Source organism: Nomia melanderi, chromosome 5 (assembly GCF_051020985.1).
Source record: "Nomia melanderi isolate GNS246 chromosome 5, iyNomMela1, whole genome shotgun sequence".
NCBI lineage: Eukaryota > Metazoa > Arthropoda > Insecta > Hymenoptera > Halictidae > Nomia > Nomia melanderi.
In genome coordinates this window covers 14,402,073-14,422,865 of record NC_135003.1, presented here as the reverse complement: position 1 = coordinate 14,422,865, position 20,793 = coordinate 14,402,073, and the positions used below count along the sequence as shown (strand labels likewise).

At 43.8% G+C, this 20,793-nt stretch overlaps 2 protein-coding genes across 5 annotated transcripts in view; one reads left to right on the top strand and one right to left on the bottom strand.

Moving 5' to 3' along the window:
• LOC116424229 (uncharacterized) overlaps nucleotides 1–19,139 on the bottom strand; it is a 51,768-nt gene extending 32,629 nt beyond the window's left edge. For 2 of the 3 annotated variants that reach the window (XM_076367629.1, XM_076367630.1), the window contains exons 1-2: nucleotides 18,989–19,133; nucleotides 6,488–6,553 (exon numbers count right to left, since the gene is read on the bottom strand). In XM_076367629.1, coding sequence (XP_076223744.1) covers nucleotides 6,488–6,553; nucleotides 18,989–19,038 — 116 coding nt within the window. In that variant the 5' untranslated portion in view covers nucleotides 19,039–19,133. Of the gene's footprint in view, nucleotides 1–6,483; nucleotides 6,554–18,988 lie in introns of all 3 variants that reach the window. The other variant, XM_076367631.1, reaches the window with a different exon arrangement.
• A 166-nt stretch (nucleotides 19,140–19,305) lies between these two features.
• Nucleotides 19,306–20,793, top strand: part of LOC116424221 (tektin-4-like) — a 51,245-nt gene continuing 49,757 nt past the window's right edge. Inside the window, exons 1-2 of one of the 2 annotated variants that reach the window (XM_031970332.2) lie at nucleotides 19,306–19,434; nucleotides 19,515–19,571. In XM_031970332.2, the coding sequence (XP_031826192.2) occupies nucleotides 19,527–19,571 (45 nt within the window). In that variant the 5' untranslated portion in view covers nucleotides 19,306–19,434; nucleotides 19,515–19,526. Of the gene's footprint in view, nucleotides 19,435–19,511; nucleotides 19,572–20,793 lie in introns of both variants that reach the window. The other variant, XM_076367632.1, reaches the window with a different exon arrangement.

The following is a 20,793-nucleotide window of genomic DNA, read 5'->3' as shown; positions in this document are numbered from 1 at the left end:
GGAAATTACTGATCTATTGTTTTGTGGACATGCAGGAGATGGTTTAAGAAAGTGATCCATTTCAGCCGTTAAATAGTCGGAGAGAAGTGATAGAATAATTGTCAAGTTTGACCTTTAGAAAAATGTGAAGTATTAATTTTACATTTAGATATTAAGTTTCTTTGCTCCGTTCTACAGTTCGTGGACGAATTGTTATAATTTGTTGAAAATTCATCGGCGAATGGAACAATGCCGAAGATCTGTTTACAGAACGTTCCGCACCAGTTTTGACGACACTGCGACCTTTCTCACGCGGCGACAACGCAACGCGGGACCTCGCCTTTATCGCCTTTATAAAACGAGCGTCTCTCGCGCGCGCACGCGGCCGTAAATAATGGTCGCCGCTGCTCGACACTCTCTCTCTGAGAGCACACGCGTGTCACGCCACGGAATTCTGCTTTCCGCTCTCCGTTCAGATACCGTGCGGACCGCGGAAATGGGGGATCATGGTCCGGTTGCCATTTTAGTGGTTGAAGGCACGTTCTGCACTGTGCAGTCCTGGGAAGTGTAGCTACTAAAAATACAGGTCGGACTGTTCGCATAATAGTAGCTACACAAATTCAGAATATTTTTGAAAATTCCCCCCTTTCCTGCACCCCTGTTTCACCCATAAATTGAGCCTTCATCTTACTTCACTGATTGATACCTTGTTCTTCTAATAGCTGTTCTACTTCCTACTAATTAAGAAAGAAGCAATCAATAAAATTGTAATTCCACTTTTACTACCTCATGCATAGTAAGTTCAATTAGAAAAATTTGCAATTATTCTTAGGGCACTATATCAACTGTAATTTTATGGAATATAGTAAAAAGTATATGTATCTACACAATGAGGACGAGTGGTTCGTCAGAATAAATCACACCAAGGAAACAGAACCGTTCAAATCGAACGGAACAAAGAACACGATGAAAATAAACTCCGCACGACTTCAATTTCACGAGAAGAACAAAACAACTTCCAAGAACTGCTCGCAAACGAGTGAACCGGCGAAATCAACAAAGCACGAGCCCGACACAAAGTTCAATTTCTAAATTGCTGCAGCACACAGCGTGTCCCTAGATCGCGATCAGGAAACAAATGCGAATGTTAGAAATTTTACTAACGCACTAAAGCTTGCATGACCGATGTCTCAGCACTTCTTTCCCACCCCTAGCGAGGCCATCGAAGAAAGCAATGAAAGTCCTTGGAAGCTCGTCGATTCGAGGGTTGCTCTCTCACACAAGCACACACACACACACACACACATGCAGACACGAGTGCGCGCGCGAACGCTTTCTTCGGGTTGTACAGGCCGGCAGAGGCGGAAAGAAGAAAAATGCAATTTGCTCGGGTACGCGAAACCGGGATTTTATACAATCGCGCACACGCTAGCTCGTAAATATCGGAAGGCAGCGCGCGCTGCCGGAGGATTTTTTTCCGAGCCGGTTTTACGACGCAATGCATGCAACAAATCAGTAGTTTTGCAATCGGCCGGTCGGCCGGCCGGCCGGCCGGCTCGGAGCCGGCACCGATTTACCGAACTCGCGATGAACATCGGCCGACGAACGCGTCGATCGAAATTTTCTACGAATAAAAGGTTCAACACGGAAATAACGAATGAAAATTCTACTCGAACACAATTACATTAAACTATGTACCTACATGAAATGAAACAAATACTTCTGTTAGTTCTTCAGAAATTCGGCGCGCAAAACAATCAAGATTTTTACTACGTCCATTACGAGAATCTAAATCAATTTTACGGCCGTCGAATTCCACGATTCCTATACACCCGGTTTAATTGTTAATAGGAAATTGCGCATTCATAAACGGTACTAATTGTTCGGGACTAATATTCATTGCACGGATGGCCCAGATTCGCGGAAAAGTAAGTGTAATAGTCGATCGAACAGGGATTTATGGCAGCAAGAGTTTAATCGACTAATTAGTAATTTGAAACAGCACAATCGAGAGAACGAACGGACGGAATTATTTGCATTACCGTTCGAGTTAGATTATTCTACAGATACATTATTCTATATAAGTTAGGTAGAACGGTTCGCCGCTGATAATGGACAATCGTCATTCAATTGAACGGTTCGACTAACAAGAACCGATTCGGTTAATTATCGTAGACGAAGGTCCGTTCGGGAGGATTTCGCGTGAGGCCGGAACCCGGATCGCGGGCGCCATTTTCTCGTCGCCAAGATTCGGGATCCAGGTGATCGCTGCGCGCGTCGCGGAACCGATCCACCGAACGGTAACGATCGATAATAACCGTCGGGCATTAAACGTTAATTAGCCGCGGATCGCTGGAAATCGTTTTCTCGATGGTTGTATCGCTTTGTTTATGCAACGGGCAACAAAACGGCCCCGCGGCTTTTGTTGCCGGCGCGGATAATATCCAGGATACGTCATATCGCCGCGGGGCACGGGGGATTAATTTAATGAATCGAGGAGGGAAGAAGATACGACTGGCTATAAATAAGCCGCGTCAGCTTATCACGGTACTTTCGAACTACCTCGATGATATTACGATCTTCTTGCGCGTCGCGATGATTTAGGGGTAAACAAATATTTACTTCGACGCCGGATCGCGGACATTTTTCTGGGCGTGTATCCTCGATTGTCGCGGCCCTGGCTGTTTTTTTCGTCCTTGCACTGCCGTATTTTGCAAACGAGAATCCTTCGATTAAGGGTCGCTCTTTGGGTTGACGTTCAATAATTATGGCATTTGAGAAACTGGCGATAGAATTGTGCAGCAACGGTATAACAATGGTTTAGTAATGGTATAGCAATGCTACAGAAATAATATAGCTATGATACAACGATAGTACTTACAGCAATAGCACAGTAACAGTATAAAGTTGAATGATCAAACTTTAATAGAGAAAATTCGGTACTACTTTCGATATTCAAAATTAAATTGCTGTTAATCTTAGTGATTCAATAAGTCGTAATTATGGTTTTTTCACCTGTGATACCATTTTTCCCATCGCCACACATCGTTCAACCGCCTCGCCGTCCGTCGCACGTCACGAACCACGCAAAAAGCAGATATACGATTTACGGAAGTAACTTTCACGAACAATCAAAGTCTATTAATTTTTATTCTCGATCAACTTTCACGAATGCGCGGCGAGAAGAGATTGAAAATCCCGGCACGCGTGACACGACGACCTATCTCGACCGTCGAACATAACGCACTGACTAATACCATATTCCAGCAGCCCTTATTTGGAACCCTAAAACCCTTGAAGGTGTGTCCCTGCAAATTTACGGTTAGGCACATGTGCTCGATTTCGCGGACCTGTTTGCTCCACTCCTTCGGCCTCGAGGGGAAGCCGGGTAGCCTCCCCCTGGACCAGAGTTAGACACAGTCGGAGATCGAGGCACAAAGGGTCGGAAGAAACTCTGAGACAAAATCAGTCCTTACATTCAAGGCAACCTGTAAACTCGTCAAACTGTCCAACATTCCTGTGTAAATTAATAATATTCATTCTTAATAATGTTAATTAATAATTTATAACTCCTAATCAAGCAAGTAATTATATACTAACATTTTCTTCACATACGATGCACATAATTCTAATTAAATGGAAAAGCGAGCAATCCAAGTAACTTTCCAATGAAAGTGATTCTTTGAAGAATCTTGACGCTATACGGGATTAACAAATTGCATGTATCGCCTGTAAGAAACATTTGATGATTTAAAATGGTTATAAAAAATAAGGCCCTCCAAATGAAACGTTCAATTAGATCATAATCATCTAAAGTATTCCACAGCATTTAACCTCTAGTGATTAATCCCAAGATCTCCAAGGACATGACGCCCTAATTGTTCGATCTCGTGTATTACACAGACAGTTCGCGTTAACTGGAACGACCACTTCGAACAACAATGCCAGCTGGCAGTACCTAGACTCAATGAAACCTCCCTAAATTAAGGATATTACTATAAACCGAGGCCCGTGTGCCACCGACGAAACAAAGCAACGCAAACAAGGAAAATGGAAGAAGCGCGGTCCTCTATTAGGCGAATTAACCGTGAAGGGGTGGAAAGTACGTGGATTTCATAGCCCCATCAAACAAACCACGTGTGAATATCCCTGTAGTACCCATCGTTGGCCGCGGATAATAAAATGGAACTTTCGTAAACGCGGAACACAGGGACGACACAGGAAACATTCTCATGGTCCGCTCGAACATCGAATATCCGGATCAATTTCGCAGCTAGGAGTCGTCGACGAAACAATAACATAGTAACTGCAGAATATCTTGCTCGTATCTTGCTAATTTCCATAACAATATCATCGTTTCCTTATGAAATTGATTCTCGACCAACTTAGCTCAACCGGAACCACGGAATACCATAATTTCACAGTAATCATCTGTTTCGATTAATTTAAACAAATCAAAACAGGCATTAGAGCAAAAGCATTCACTGAAATTCACAGTTCTAGGCGGAGCATTCGCAAATAAAAAGCTAAATTCGCTAGGATTTTGTTTCTTACTGCTAGAAGTTTCGTCACGTTCCCATTAAAACTTTCATTCCGCCGTGTCCCGCGAATCAAGAGCGGCCATTAATACGCGAGCGTCCGGCGTCAGCTAATTACCGTCTAATAACAACGTTTCCAGAAACTGTTCGTTTAATAATGAGTAAAAGGAACGATATAATTGTGACTAATTTATAGACACTCGGAAGAAACGGCGAATAATAAGAGTTACATAATAATTAGCAGCGGGACGCTTTCCCGCGAGACACTTAAACAGACGAAAAGGAAAAAACGGACGACGACTCTCGCTTCCGTTCGCCGTTTCTATGATCTCGGCCCGTCGCGTCGGACGAGACACGACCGCTGTCGTCGGGCTAGCCTCGGCCGCTAGAATTTTACGATACGCGTGTTAATCATGCCGGGGACGTAATGCGCGGCTCGGCCCGAGCCAGTGCGTTTACGTCGAAACAGATTTACGGCGAACGACGTCGACAAATTCGCGTTTAATGAGCGGCATGCAGCGGAGCCCTACGATACCGAACCAACATGGCTCGGGAAAACCGGTACGCTCCGCGGCCGTTTACAGAATCGTGAACGGCTGAACGTGCTTAATCTGTCCGCGATGGCCGACACGCGACGCAACCCCCGGCCGCGGGAATTTGAATTATCGACGCGATGAAAAATACTTGAAATTATACCGTGGAAGTTATGCATCCACGACGCCTCCGTGTTCTGGCGTCCTTTATTTAGCGGAATTTCCTATTGAGCAGGTTTCTCGAGGAGACGTTTGAAACTGAGTTTCCAAGATAATTTGTTGCACTCTCAATGGTAATTTATGGGGCGAATTGTGAAGAATAAATGCTAATTTTCGAATATTTTGAACTGTATTAAATGGAAGTGGAATTGTTTAAATGATCGTTAAAAGGCTATTCAGCGAATTATGTAGAATGTTAATGAAAATGTTAGGTGGCCACGAAATTCCTACCCCTCGCTGGGAACTCGGCAAACAGAGTTGTGATTTACCTGCTGCAGAAAAAGTGTCGCCTCGGAACTGTTCTGAATATTCATCAGTCAAGCTTTGGATTCTTCGGCAGAAATAGCTTCCTAGAAACTTCTTCCCGGTTAAATGGAATTCTTCATATTCAACGGATCATTAATGATAATGAATGGATAAGGAATTAATATTCACAGCTTACGGAACGTACGGAGATGCAAGAAGACTGTTTCTTAGGCTCCCGTTTAATCGACGAACATTGCATACGAGTAACTCAACATATTGTAGTATCGCTCTTTACATTTCAGTTATAAACCAATCTCGCTCTGCATACCCGACCTCAATTATTTTTTCCTCGTACTGTTACATAATTACATCTATAAATACCAATGTAGCTCAATGAACACAGCGTGACAATAAAAGGCACCGATAAAAAACGCAATATCTATCCCGAGAACTTGATAATCCAATGACAAGAATATAAAGCCTATTCGAAGGCCGTGCAGCAGAAAAACAGTGGAATGGCCGGGGCAAAAAGCACACGAGCGTCCGAAAAACCGTGCAAAAACACGGAGGACCATCCACAGTGTCCGGCGGATCGCGTTTCGGCGAGAAAAACGGGCGAGTGTATCCCGGGTTAATTAATTGGCAGCAATTTCGCCGTGGGAAACGCCCTGCGCGCGCGAGCGCGAGGGCGCGGGCGTCGGTTAATTAATTAATAATATGCCCCGCAATTAGCGAGTACCGATTCATCGAACTGGCCGATCCCGTTCGCGATAACGGCGCGAATCTCGGTTTCCCACTCGTTAGACCGTTCGTTACGGCCGCGTTATTCGCGTTCGACTGGTTCCTTTGCAATTAAGTATCATCTCTCTCTCGTCTCTCTCTCTCTCTCTCTCTCTCTCTTTCTTTCTGTCTGTCTGTCTTCCCTTCGCGCGGGGCCCCAGTTGTAAATTATCCTTTATTGTACGCACTCACCTTTGATGGGCCGTAGGTGGGGCGGTGAATGAATAGTGATAACTCTTCTTCGCCACATGGGGAAACCTGCGGACAAAAATGACACGTTTAAAGTCGCTTCTTCGTCTGTCTTCTCTCTCCCTCTTTTTCTCTCTTTCCCTTCTTAGATGTTAACGTTTGAAACACGCCGGGAATGACTGCATTACCTATACCTTCGGCCCGTGCGCCTTCTTGAATATTGCAATAACGACGCGCGGAAAGGTAGAAACACTTTCACGCTGAATATGGTAATCAAATTACGCATTCGAAAAAATCGCTCTTCCGGCTGGACGATCGCGGCTCGGAGATCTTCATACGTCTCTAGAGACGTTATTGTGGGTATTTAACACTGGAATCTACCGCGCCCGTCAAAATGGCGGGTTTTAATTCACTTATTTCCCAGTTATTCGTCTCTTGAAAGTATTAATTGTCCGAAGTAATTTAAAAAGTGAACAGTTTCGCTGGGATACTATAGTTGAAAATATGGAGAAACCGAGAGGAATCTATTATCGTAGTTTTTCTAAGGATTACACGTCCTTTAATACTATTAAACGTCCGGTGCTTCTAGTGTTAATAGGAAGCCGTTCTCCAGAGTTTCGTTTCGCGAGTATTCGTTATCGACGTCACCCTGATGGAACCGTCGGTTCGCGAATTTAATTGAGTCGCCGGCTCGGTGTCACGGTAGTTGACGTGGTTATTAACCCTTTGACGCGAGAGTTTCTTGAGAAGTGTGCGCGGGGCGACTAATTTTGAATTAATTGTTCGAGTTAGTGCCGTTTGATTGGCGACTCGGGATTGATAGCTTTCGATTCCTTGCGGCGGAAGTCTGGTACATATACAGTTTACAGTAATAATAGATTCCCTTGGATTCGAGAGCTGTGTGTGGGAAATTTTACATCATTCTTTCGTAATTTACGGCGCGTACGTTAAAGGGTTGATCATTTTACAATTGGAAGCTTTAAAGACGTCGGAATAACGGTTTAGACGTCTATGTTGTGAAGAATATTATTTCTTACATAGTAAAAGGAACATAATCGTAAATCCAGGGAATTCGATGGGCTCAGAAAAATGAGGAACAAAACGGATCTTGAATTGAACCATGGCGTAACCTGTATTACAATTCCCATGCGAATTAAAGAAACGATTTCCGGCGATAGACAATTTTTATTAGTCGTACGAATGTGATAAATCCCGAGTGTTCGAGAGAAGGAATGCGAAACACGCTCTCGACTGATAAAAATTAAAATATACAAGGCACACTGCAGATAAGACGCGAACATTTAGCTTCACCTAAAGTTTCGCTATCAAAAATTCCGTTTCACTCGATCGGACGTCTGCGTCTATATGTTCCAGCAAGAATCTCATTAACAATTTCATCCCGTTGTCCCATTAGTCTAGTCATTTTAAGACAGAACCGAAGAAAACATCGAAAAAGCTTCGCAGAAACGTCCAAATCGGTTGCCAATTAAAAACCACTGAAATCGAACAAGATTCCATGAATAATTAGCCAAAATTCTAGCGTGTTTTTCAAAGCATCCAAAACCGAATCGTCGATGAGAAAAAATTCAAGCGAAAGCCGCAATAACTCAACCACTCGTATGATAAAACTTCCGATTAATTCACTCGCGCAACCAAGAACAATTACACGCTACATAAATTAAGATTGGCAGCAACTTGGCCCCTAAACCTAGCCCGTGAAGATTACGCTCGGCTCGCAATACTTTATTCGCACTTTATTCATCTTCGAATTCATTTTATCTAATTATTCGTCCCGATCCGTGTTGCCGACATTTTTTCCGTGTTACGCGCGACACTTGCGACGCAATTAATAAATTATTCATCGCTTCGGACAGTCTGACTCAGAAATTTAAAGGTTACCTTCGACTCCATCGCGAGCGTCCAGGGCTGTGAAAATAAAATGGCGACGCCGCCTCGCGTCGCGTCGCGTCGCGTCGGTTGACACGCGAAACCTTCGATCGGACCGCACGATTTTCAAATTCGCGTCAGCTCGACGCGCCGTTGGAACGAAAACTGAGGGGACAAACGGTCGTGTCGGGTCACGGCGAGGAGACGTTGCGGAAGAGAGGAAAAAATCGGGCCGATCGTTACGACACGGCCTTGGATCGCTATTAGGTCCCGCCTAATGCTCGGAGATACCAAAAAAATTGGAGTATTGACGGAAGGAAACCTTCTGCGGGGAGGGAAAAAAATTTCCACGGACGTTTAGACGATTCCTCTCGATTGTCTACTCGACCTTCGAGTTATCCCCGTGTTCCAACGACGTTCTCCCGACGGAGCCGAAGGCTGAAATGCCGACGGATCGTTTGCCGACGCGGGAACATCCCGTGCATCGCCTGTTCCGAGAAACTCATTGTGTGTATAATGGAGTGCCGGCTGTGAGAACGTCGGTTGACAGACTGTTCGATGCGTTGACTGTGTTTTTTCGAATAATAATGTTTATTCATGGCTTGTCGACAGGGAGAATTGTTTTACAAGCATAGTGAGTTTCGATGGAGGATAGTGGACAGATCAATTAATCAAGATTTTGATTGATATATTGTCTTGTTGTAGAATTTTTAAAAGTTTAGGCGGATTTATCTTGAGTGTGGGTTTCGGAGTAACAAAATGGTACCGTCCGACGGACGTTGAATTTCGAACGTGAATTGCATGTGTTTCTTAGTATGTTTGATATGATATTAATTTGACACAGTAACTGAAGTGTAAATACGTTGATATATTATATTTAGGAAGAAACAATGGTATTGTTTGTGTTGCTGAACAGATTTTATATTGAAAACTGTCTTGGAGAACATTTGTCGTTCACCCGACGGGACACGTTTGCAGCGTAATCTGCAGATTTCAACTGTACACTATATTTTTACTGAATACGCACACATTTTTTATAATCCTTGATCTTCAATAACCTCCTGTAAGATCGGGCAGATAACAATTGTCTGTAGTAGCGAACAGATGATCGAAGGCAGTGAAAAACTGTGAGCATAAACACCCAACAGTTGTTGCACAAAGTGCTTGATTGTCTTGAATGAAAAACGGTGCTAATAACTAAAATGCATGTAATTTTCGGTTTTGTAACTTCTGTTCTCGTTTTTGTTACATTACATCTTTGCCAGTTTCTATCTGTCATCGTTCTACTTTTCTCAGCACACTTTTCTACACCTTCATACTATTTTCTGCAACGATAATAGCCAATTTCGAAAGGATTAACCTCCAACTACATAAAAAGATCCTCTAACATGAACACCAGATGATTTCTTCAATTCACCAACTTACCCCAAACTTCCCATAAAATAATTAAGAACCTCCGCAATTAATTTATATAAAAATATGAAAAGCATCTCAATCCTTCCATCCCCTAAAATCTACGCAAGAAGCAAACTTCCGCGACGAAGGGACACGATAAATTTCCACGAAATTGCACAATGGCGCAACATCCTTCATCCCCTAACGGAAGATGACGACGCAGCCCGCAATAAATACAGTCCGTGAGTATATATACGCGTCCGTATCCGTATCTGAACAACGGCGCTTAATTCCGGTCCCAGGATGTCGTCGAAGGAAGCAATCATCTTTCCGCGTGACTTCGTGAATCGAGGTTCGCAGCCGCCGCGACAGTAGGCGGCGCCCGGCGCCTTTTACGTCGATATCGATCCCCGGTACAGTTTACTTTTTCCTCTGAAACCCCTTTCCAGCGAGATTAGACCGACTTAGAAGATGTCTGCCTCGCGGGATGCCCGAGGGAGCGAAACGTGACTTCGCCTTGACGTTTAATCTTCGTCGTTGCTTATTTTCCACGATGAAAATGGCACTCGACTCATTCGTTTCGACGAAGAAACCATCACCCTCTTAAGGAATGTATTTCAGTAACAGAGTTCCAAAATTTCTCCAGCATTTTGTCATACCGGTTTATAAGGGACGGTAGAAGTGTCTTGGCAATTTGTAAATCTGAAAAACAGCTATTATCGAAACTTCAATAACGAACATTAATTTCTTGTCTTAGAAAAGAAGAAAGGGTATAATTTTTCTATTGATCTGGAACTTTAGAGTGTAGGTTGCACTATTCTGTAGTATTTGCAAGTGGTTCGAACTTATCGCGTTTTTGTTTTCCTATTCTACATAAAAGTATCAGTCTCTGTCCAGTAAATTTAAAATTGTTCTCCTCGTTTTTGGTATTATCAATGAAATATTTCAAACTTTCGACTTAGTTTCGAGCCTGGTCGCAGTAAACGCGATCCTATCTCTAGCAATTTGCAAGATGGCCGTAAAAGGAGTCCGCCGGGGCGAGGAACCCTGTGACCTCGATGATTGATCGCGCCGAAGACGGTCGCCTACGCCAGCGGTCTAATTAATCGAGGTCTTATCGATGAAGGGCGAATTGCAGGCATCAATTTCTCGGTCAATTGACGCCGATAAAGAACGGTGAAGATCGTGCGGAACGGGCCAGTCGAAAATTGGTTCTGGGAACGCCTTGAAAGACGATGAATTGGGCTTATATAGTTTTCATGATACATATACGCTTGCGCTATAGACACAGTTCAACTCCAATGTTTGTACAGTGGATGATGAATGGCTGTAACATTTATTGGCTAGAAAATTGATTTAAATCCGTTTTCACGTTCAGGAATAGATAATGAACGCCAGACTGTTTGTCTGAATAATAAATATTCCTATCTTAAGAAGCGCCCGCGATAAAAGCTTTTAACGCGTCGAATGAGGAATAAAGCAACGGGTAAGATTACGCTATTAGCGTCGGTCAGTGCTAATGATTTAAATACATTACATCTCACTCACTTGTTATCTCGCGATACAAAAACCCGAAAGTAAGTATACCTATAAACACTTGCAGTCGGATAATACAGTTTACATGTTTATCTAATAAGCATCTTAAAAAGCTACAGCTTCGATATATTTTAACGAGCCTCTGATACTGTTTGAATCCTAATTCAACACTTAATAGAGAATGCAATTTCAATTCCACTTTCAGCAAGACTCTCCCCAAAACCATCACTTCCAAATCCACAATGTAACAACTTCCCGATAGAACAGAAATCCAACTGAAGGATTCCCTTATTTCGATGAACCGCAGCGAACCAACTGCGAACTTGTCCATTTCGAATGACCCTTCAGTTTCCAAAATTCCTAACAATAAGATTCACGAATGAACGAGCGCTCCGCGGTCGGCCATCTTCTCCAAGAGAATTCCCTCGAAAGAAAGGTGGAGACGACGAAAAGGAGAAAGGGGGAAGGTAAAAAGGTCGGCGAGCAGCGCGGCGATTCGGCATTAAAATTCAGGTAGACGAAAACAGGGAAAGGAGAGGAAGAATCCGGTTCGAGAGGGATTTGGGCAAAGGAGGGAGGAGGTATGGCTAGGTTCCGAGGAGAGGGCAGGACGAAGGACCTCACTCGCTCGTTTCCTCTCTCCGTTCGCCTCTTTCACTCTCTCTTTCTACGGGTGTAGCTCGTTTACCCGGCGCAGGACGAAAGGGCGAGGAAAAAAGTAATCGGTAGCATGCGAGGCACGCTCGGTGCCTTCGCAGCGCGTATACATTCCCCGCTCGTAATATACGACTTCCGTACGTTGATGGAATATTCGAAAAATCCGAGAGAGGCCGTCGGTGATAAAAGTATGGAAACGCCTGACGAGAATGTTGCGACGTGTGTGGCCGTGAGCCGGTGCACCGGCTTCTGCAACCTCGTTTCCGTGCACGTTGACCTTCCGACGATCGCTGTTCCCGGCTGCGTCTTCTTATTTCTTGGGGAAGTTTTTGGGAAGATGCATTGGTCGTTGCCGAAGGTGTACCCGGTAGTACCTTCGCGTATTGATGAATCTATCAGCCTTCGATAGGTACGTTACATAGTTATGGGAGGTGGATTCGAAGTTGTAATGAAATTGGGCAGTAATGCAAGGGCTGTTTAATATTTGGGGCGTATGTAGGGGCATCTAGACAAATGCTGGAAATTGCGGTAACTTCCGTGTAATTCTATATAGCCCATCATCCTAAAGCCACCCCTGCATAGACCAAAGGTCACAGAGGACGTAAAAAGGTAATCAAAAGTTCTACCAACTCCTATTTCCCTACAATCGCAACCTCGGCCCCCGAACAACCGTTTCTAACCATGAAAACCTCCGAGATCCTCTTTCCTACTACAAACCCTCTGTTTTCTGTACCGAAGGGGACACTCGCGAAGGCAGACAGCATCGTATAATTCCTTTAAAGAGTCGAACAATACGATTGGACGGAATCGAGCAGCTCGTGGGTGAGCTTAAAAAATTGTTGAAACACCGCGCGAGGAGGAGGAGCCACGGTAAGGATTTATAGAGCGATTACGGCGCGTCGATACGGGGAAATCTTGGAAAACGGACAACACCGTGTCCGGTTCTCCAAGGTGAGTGCGACCGGCAATGGCTGCTGCCGGGGGAGAGGAAGAGAAAAAAAGGCGGAGAGCCACGGGATGACCAATGAATCAGATATAACCCGATGACCAGCCGACCGAAATCTGGTCTTATCTGTCCGGTCGGCGCGTATTTTAACGCGGGAACCGATCCTCTCTCACGTATGTGCACGTAGGTCGATTTGTGGGCGTTATAACACTCCCCGGGCCCGATAGAACCGTGCAACCCCGGTGATATTCTTTCGAATATACGATGGTTGCCAACCTACCGTGCGTGTCACGCCGGCCTGTGTTGGTATTTACACCGACCCGGCTGGAATGCAAGACTATCGGCGCGAAGAAGCAACGCGGGGAAGGGCCCAGAATGCAGATAATCTGAGTGTTTATCGCCCGACGCCGAACGAAAAGAACGAAATCCCGGTTGAACGTGTTTCACGCGACGCCGCGTCGCGGTGACCATTTTTAGAAACGGCCCTTCGGACTCCGTAGACGCGCCTGGCCTAGCTGTAATCCGAAACCGTGGCTATACGGTTTGGTCTCTTTCCGCTTCTTCCTGATTGGAACCAGCAAAAAATTAATGGTACTATTTGTGGGTTAGGTTACGTTGGACATTTTTTTCAAGTTGTGGCAAGAGTAGTTGTAGTGGTTCGTGGATTTGTTCTTGTAATTTGAAAATATTCATGTGAACTTGGTTTAGTGTAGAAAATCTTGAAATATGTACGATAAATGCGCTAATTTCTGTAGTAGTTCCGTGAGGTTTCGTAAATATTTGGAATTTGTATAATTCTGTGTATTTATAAATATTTCCGCAAAACTTATCCTCTGAATCCCCAGAAAAGTCACAAGAACATTGGTTGCGTTGAGAAATAATACTCGGAATACGAGATTCTTATGGTGAAAAGGGTTTAAACCGTCCCACCCTATTGCCATGTACTTACTCGCCCCCAAAGACGATACAGATACCCTCCCCAAGTCGCATCCTCCTTGGACCATTTGTTTCCCGCGCTCAAGCCGGAAACGTTATGGATTATAAATTTCTTTTCCGCTGGTCCCCGCCTATAGCGCGAGTCCTCAGACTCCCCGGACGCCGATGATCGCGTCCCCCACGCAATACGCTCTCCACGTGAATACAATTACGTGAAAACTCGGAATGGTAAACACCCTCCGGGCCGTTCCTCGGCTCCTAGATCATATTTTACAACTATCGGCCCCGCCCCGCTTCCTGCGCCTTTGAACGCGCCCCGGAGCTTTCGCGGTTTCCGTAAGAAGGAAGCTGAACCACTACGCGAGGGGGAAATCCGAGATGTCGCCTGCGTGGCTCGGTGGGTTATTCCCTTCGCGCGAGAACTCGCTGTCGGGTTCGCCATTGCGAAATTGAAAATACGAGAGATAAACTTCTGCAAATGAATCGTGAGTTTTACTATTTACAAATATCACGGGGATTCTATGCGTTTGTTTTATAGAGAATTTCGTGGGATTAGATCTAGCAGAGAATTGGGCAGATTTTATTGACCTCTTCATTCTATTTGGAGTCCAGTGATTAAAATTATCTAAACAGTAGAGGAAACAAATCCTTCGAATTTCAACTGCTACGAAATACTCTATAACCACTCGAACTAAAAATATTATTTACAAATTTACAAAATTGAACACTGTAACAGTGGAAAATATAAATCCCTCCAACACTCCTGAGAACAGACTTGAGCACCATGCAAATTCACTCGAACGAACAAGATTCCAGTGAGAAATAAATCGACGGAGACAATCCAATCGCACTATGCAAAGAACACGAAAGACCAATGAACCGTTTACTTTCTCCGGGAGCACCATCCCCGTCGCGATCCAATATTTCGAGATCTAATTTCCGAGGAGGCAGTAAACTCGACCGCAGTAAGGCCGATCGACGATGCGCGGAGTCATGAGTCACGAGGACCGGGAAAAATGATTCAGCAGCCGCCCGCCCTCTCCAGAGCACGAACTTTCCGACGTCTCAGCGATATTCGTATCTCGTTCGCGTCCTTCAACCCCCGTCCACCACCTACGGGAGACAGCCTCTCTCACCTTGGTCGTCACCGGGGATACCTGACCATGGAATCGAGTCTACGACGAAAGGGAGAGAGAGCGCGGCCGGTGGAATCGAGAAAGGGCGTCCGCGGGGTGGAGACGCGAGCGGAATCGGGAAAAAGGAAGGAAACGAGGCGGGAGCGTGCGCGGAGAGAAGGGAAAGGGGCAGAGGGGGGAAAACTCGGTTCGCCTCTCCTCCTAACTGTGAGATAGGGAGGAGAAATACGCGGTCGTAAAAGACGAAGCGCGGTCCCCAAAGAAAATACGAATTAAAGAAGCTAACCGGTGATCCGTGGAACTTCTGTGTAATCGAAGGAAGACGTCAACGCATGATACTCCTTGGGAAATGGATCAGAAATGAGAAACTTTTGTATCAGGTTTAAATATTCGAGGAAGATCGAAATGACTGAACAAGGTGTGGCTTGTTTAATTTCTTTTTACGAGAATTTGGAGTGAACCTTGATAACTGTTACTGAATGGTGTGAGTTTAATATTGAAATAATGTACGCGATATTGTGTAGACAAATTTAAAGCTGATGTTCTAATGAAAGCATCACGATAGAACAAGACTCGAGATCCGTGCGTGAATGCGCGACGACAAACAAGTTGGAGAAAGGTGTAAAATGAGATTATTGTACAATTGGATTAATGTAATGGTTGCTCGAAGTTCGTCCCATAAAACGGCAAGAACGCCTTCCGGTGCTCAATACTCGTGCGCAACAAGGCAAGGGACGCCCAGCAAATTGGTGCCATCTAGATTTTGTTCGAGTATATCCTCCAGGAGTAAAACATTGTGAAAACTAACGGTCGCGTGACGCTCGTGTTGTTAGCCGCCGGAAGGTATCGTTAAAAAGTTGAAGAATTAACGTTACAATAAAATTGATTACGCTCGAAACAAAATAGCCGGCGTTTCTCTTTTAAAAACGGAACTCATTTGCCGCTTAACGAGTGCCGAGCGTTCTTCGAACATTGTCTTGACGTCTGACTTTAACTCGCGAATACACTACAGAAAATATTTAACGCGCACCGAAACCAGTAAAATAAACTGCAATAACAATAAATCCGGAAAGATCGATTTGCAGCACCTAATACCAACGAGCCAACAGTTATTTATAGCCGCAAGAAACAAATACAATGTCGTAGCTTCAAAAAGCGCCGGCTACAGTTTCATTTCCTTTAAACCCTCCTACCAACAACCCTCTCCACCTCGGTCGCATTTTTTATGCATTTCAATCTCTAGGCCCGCCATGCATCCCGCATAAAAGTACGGTAACTCCTACAGAGAACGAAAAGGGTGGGCTCAGTTCCTCCACCCTCGAGCACCATTTAATTTTAAACATCACGACTACACGTAAGCAAGTCCCTGTGACGAGGGTGTTCCCGAAACGTGCACCCCTGGATAGAGAATGTTGCACGGATCCGCTCTCTTGCCTCCTGCCCCATGGGATGAGTATTAACTGTAGATAAGAGGGGCTCGGCCTGTGAACCCCAGTGACAAGATACAATGGCAGCGTGTGGCTTTAACCCTTTCCACCGGCCAGCCCCCATCAAAAGCAACCCTTCGGTACAATAACGCTGGAACTCCTCGCGGGAACGCCCGTAAAGCCCGCCTCTCCCTCTCGTATTTAATTTACTGAATAATTGGAATCAAGCTGCCTCATTTGTGTGCTGGCTACCATCCTTCCCATTCCGTTCACCCTCCCTCTATCTAAGCCTCTCTCTCTCTCTGTAATTTCCAGCCCCCACAAGGTCGGATTCGGGATCCTGCGGGAGCCTGATGAGGAGATCTCTGCGCGTTCATAAAACTCGCCTCGACCTATCCTGCTGTCTCGCCCTCTCATCCGTTTGCCCGTTCTCCCTCCTTGCCATCTTCTTTTCTCCTTTTCCCCATCTCCTCTCCGTCTATCCCTCGGCCGAGTCCCACTCCACTCGCTAGACCAGTCGGCTAGCTTCTCTCCTCTTGGACCAGCCGCGAGGTAACCGCGAGGGTGAATAAAGATACCCAGGATAGCCAGGGATTACTGTTATTCGGTCGGAGGTGGAGGCGGACCGAGTCGCTAGTTTGAATAAGCACTCTGCAGAATTTTCAGGGTCGATGCTGGAACTTAATATGCGAATTCCGGAGGGTGGATACGTAGAATGGGGTTGCTGGGGCTTTACGCATTTTTCCCGGAGTTTTAGCACGGTCGCGACGGTGAATCATTGATGTTACTGATCAACTGTTGTGTACATTGTAGATTTAATTATTTTCGGCTTCGATGGCGATGTTCTTTGGTAACGGTTTTGAAGTTAAGAGAACGAAGAAGTGGCGGTTTTTAATTGTTTGGATATCTGTTCTCTGTGACACTATTCAGTAAAAAATGATTCGCGGTAATACGGCTTCCTTTAAAATCTGCGAACGCAGATACGCTCCCACGGTCGTAACAATCCCGTTTCACAGTTTAATCCTGCAATGCATCTAATCGCTGATCAGGACACCATCGAGGGGCACCATAATTCAGTCCGGAGCGGCTGATTGCACAGAGGAAGTTCGTTGGAGGAGCGTCTGGTGGGAGGAAGATTGGATAGGATGAAGGAACGAGAGAAGCAAATGGAGGAGAGCTGCGCCTGAGCACGCATGCGTCTTCAAAGTAACCAGAAATCGATGGCCGCGCGGCTGGCGCGTTCTTTACTCCTATAGTGTGTGTATGCGTGTATAAATATATACACATATTCGCATAGCTGAACACTGAGAAACGCTGCTGAAGCCTATGCAGCCTTAGAATCCGACGGGGAGTGGGATGCAAAATATATAATGTGTCTTTATCTTTTGTAAACCCTTCGAAAATGAAATTTATATCACTGAGGAATCACTAACTTTTAAATATCTATAAAATGTACTTATATTTCTCTACAAAAACCGTTGATGTTTAATATGATTATCAAAAGAAACGAGTCAGTTTGAAAATAAATCATGCACTTCATAAATTGACAACATCAGGTCAAGGTCATTCCAAAGTTAAATAATAAAAATGTATGGCACAAGGATTAGTGATTCCAAAAATGATTCAATATGGTTCACATGAAGGTATACTCTCTTTAGAATCTTTGAAACCGTGAAAATCCACATTGATTTGAACTGTCTAAGTAGAATCATTTGATGAACGTTATTAATTTAATTGGTGACAAATTTTAAAAATGTATGTTGGAATTGATAAGAGAATTCGTACGATTTTCCCCTAGCACAACTAGCGGCAGACGCTGTAACTATCCTTGACGGTACAGTCGGTATCAAGGTTTTTACTGTTGTCGATACAGGCACACTGGAAATTCTCCCTACCTTACCATCATTGAATTAAAGCGGGAATTACGAATTTTTATTCCGACAGTCAATAATTTAAAAGTGGCTAAGTATTTCTGGATAGATACTGCAATACATAATAATTTCTGCCTGTTACTAATGAATTCAGGTATTCATCGCAAAGTACATATTCTAAACAATAAAACACGTCTATCTTCTAATCAAAATAATTATAAACCAATTGACGATAATGATATATCAAACGCAGGTAATATTAACATGTCTCACGAGTTGAAAACTCGCGAATCACTAGTTTCTTAATAGAAATATCAAAATAAAAATTTGAATAGATAGTATAAGTAATCCACAATAACTTCGTGTTTAACTGTAAACTATTTCTCATCGGTATCTCAGAAATCTGTAATATCGACAGAAAAATTCCCACCAAAAATGCCACGGAATCTTACGAAAAAGGGAGGTTATAAGTGACATTTGCGTTTCATTAAAACACTCGTGAATAATCGGTACACTTTATGTAAGTAGTTAATACTATATATAAAGAAATCATTAAAGATATATAAATATAGAAATTTCAACACCTACTCAATCATTGCATGCGTAATACTATATTTCTCTCATAAAACTTTCCTTCGCCATGATGGTTATATGGACGAGTGTATAAGCAAACGATGTCGGGCAATTATTTCAAAATGTTTGTGCAATGTTACCTGTCATCCATCTTCCTCAACTCCATCGAAACTCGGGTCATTACGCTCATCAAAACAGCTTTTCCAGTATAAAACAAACTTACACGCAACTTGTTTCTTTTAAAACTTTTAAGCACACCCTCGCACCGTACAACGGACACCTTCCCGGGACAACGGACACCGTATGCGCGCGCATAGGATCCATGATGGCCGCCACGAGTGGATCATTGGCGGGCAAGAATGAAAGTGGGGATACGAGATCCAAGAGTGGGATTCACCGCTGGAGGAATAATTGGTTGGTGGAAGGGATCCGCAGCCAAACCATCGCGAAAGCTATTGGCGGGACTGCCATTACGCCATAACGAAAAATAAGGGCAGCCATCATGGATTTCAACATGGCCGTCACCATAGCACATCACTGATTCCCTTCGCTGTTTCAACCGTCTCGATGCTTTTAACCGAATAATGTAAGTTATCGATTTATAAATGAACTTCGCAGCAATATTGGTGTTGTATAGAACAAATATTTAACAGACTTTAATAGCAGGTCACCATGTGAATGCTGCTGGACATCAGTGAATATTTTGTCGACACCTTGTATTCGGTATGTAACTATTTTACCTTTCGTATTTAAGATATTAAGAAAATTTTCATGATTATTACAAAGAACTTTTACGATGATAAACAAACATACTGTTTATGAACTTTTACATAAAGGTTAGGTACTCTATAAACTCCATCCACCGTGAAGAAAGTTACGTGCTATTCGATTCAATAAAACAATATACATAGGAGCGCTTTTTGTTTTCACAGCGGCCTACAGTTTTTACTCGACAGCAATTAGCCGTGTCATTATAAATGTAAACATAATAAGATTCGTCATATTGTAGAGGAAAGTGACCAACTGTGATTGTTGTTCCCTGATTTATTATGCATAATTCATGAGGAGCACTTAATCTCCGAGTTTACATACTATTCTTCTAGCGCTAATATCCCGTTTTATGAGGAAATGTTACACATACAGATTAATTGTCTCGTATATAGGATTTACGAGCAATTAAAGGTGTAACAGTAGGCCTGACAACACAGCTTCGGATTCATAAAATCATGAACTCCCGGTGTGTGAACTATGTGGGCAAGTAATATACCTGTTTGTCGTCCGCCGTAAAAGTCGAAGCCGAAAGATCCTTACGCAAACCGTGGCGTTTCGTGCATCCTAAACGCAAAGGAAAACAGTCGTAAACTTTAAGTATCGACGACTGCATTTGCTCAGTCAATACTTAATTCATTCACAACGTTCCCAAAAGGCGTTCCGCGTTTAACCCTGTCCCTGTTGGCTGGGACAACCGCAGCTGATCGTTAATAAATTTCAAATTGCTCCTGAAAGAACTACCCCGAGAGCTCTAGCCGGTAATTAAACTCGTACGACGTCGGAACTATCGTGTGTAGCGCGTGCATTCTGCGTCTCATTAAGTAGAAAAGGTACGCCATGAACGGACACGCGGTACATTACACTTAATAGGACGCGCAGTCCACCGAAAGTCCAATTATATTTTCAGGCTGTCCGTGAATAATTTGGGTAATGGTATTATGCAAAGCGGCTGCAACAAAAATAGATAGTTTCAATATTTTATAAACAAGTAGCCGTTGGAGATATTGAGACGCATTTCGAGTTGATTTGTAGGATTGCGCTTGAAGCTGTATTATAATAAATTTTGCTCCCGGGACATGTTAAAATTATTATCTTTTAATGACAGTATTCACGAAAGATATACGTAACAGCTATTCACGGAGAAAATAAAATTGTGTACACTTTATCTAAATCA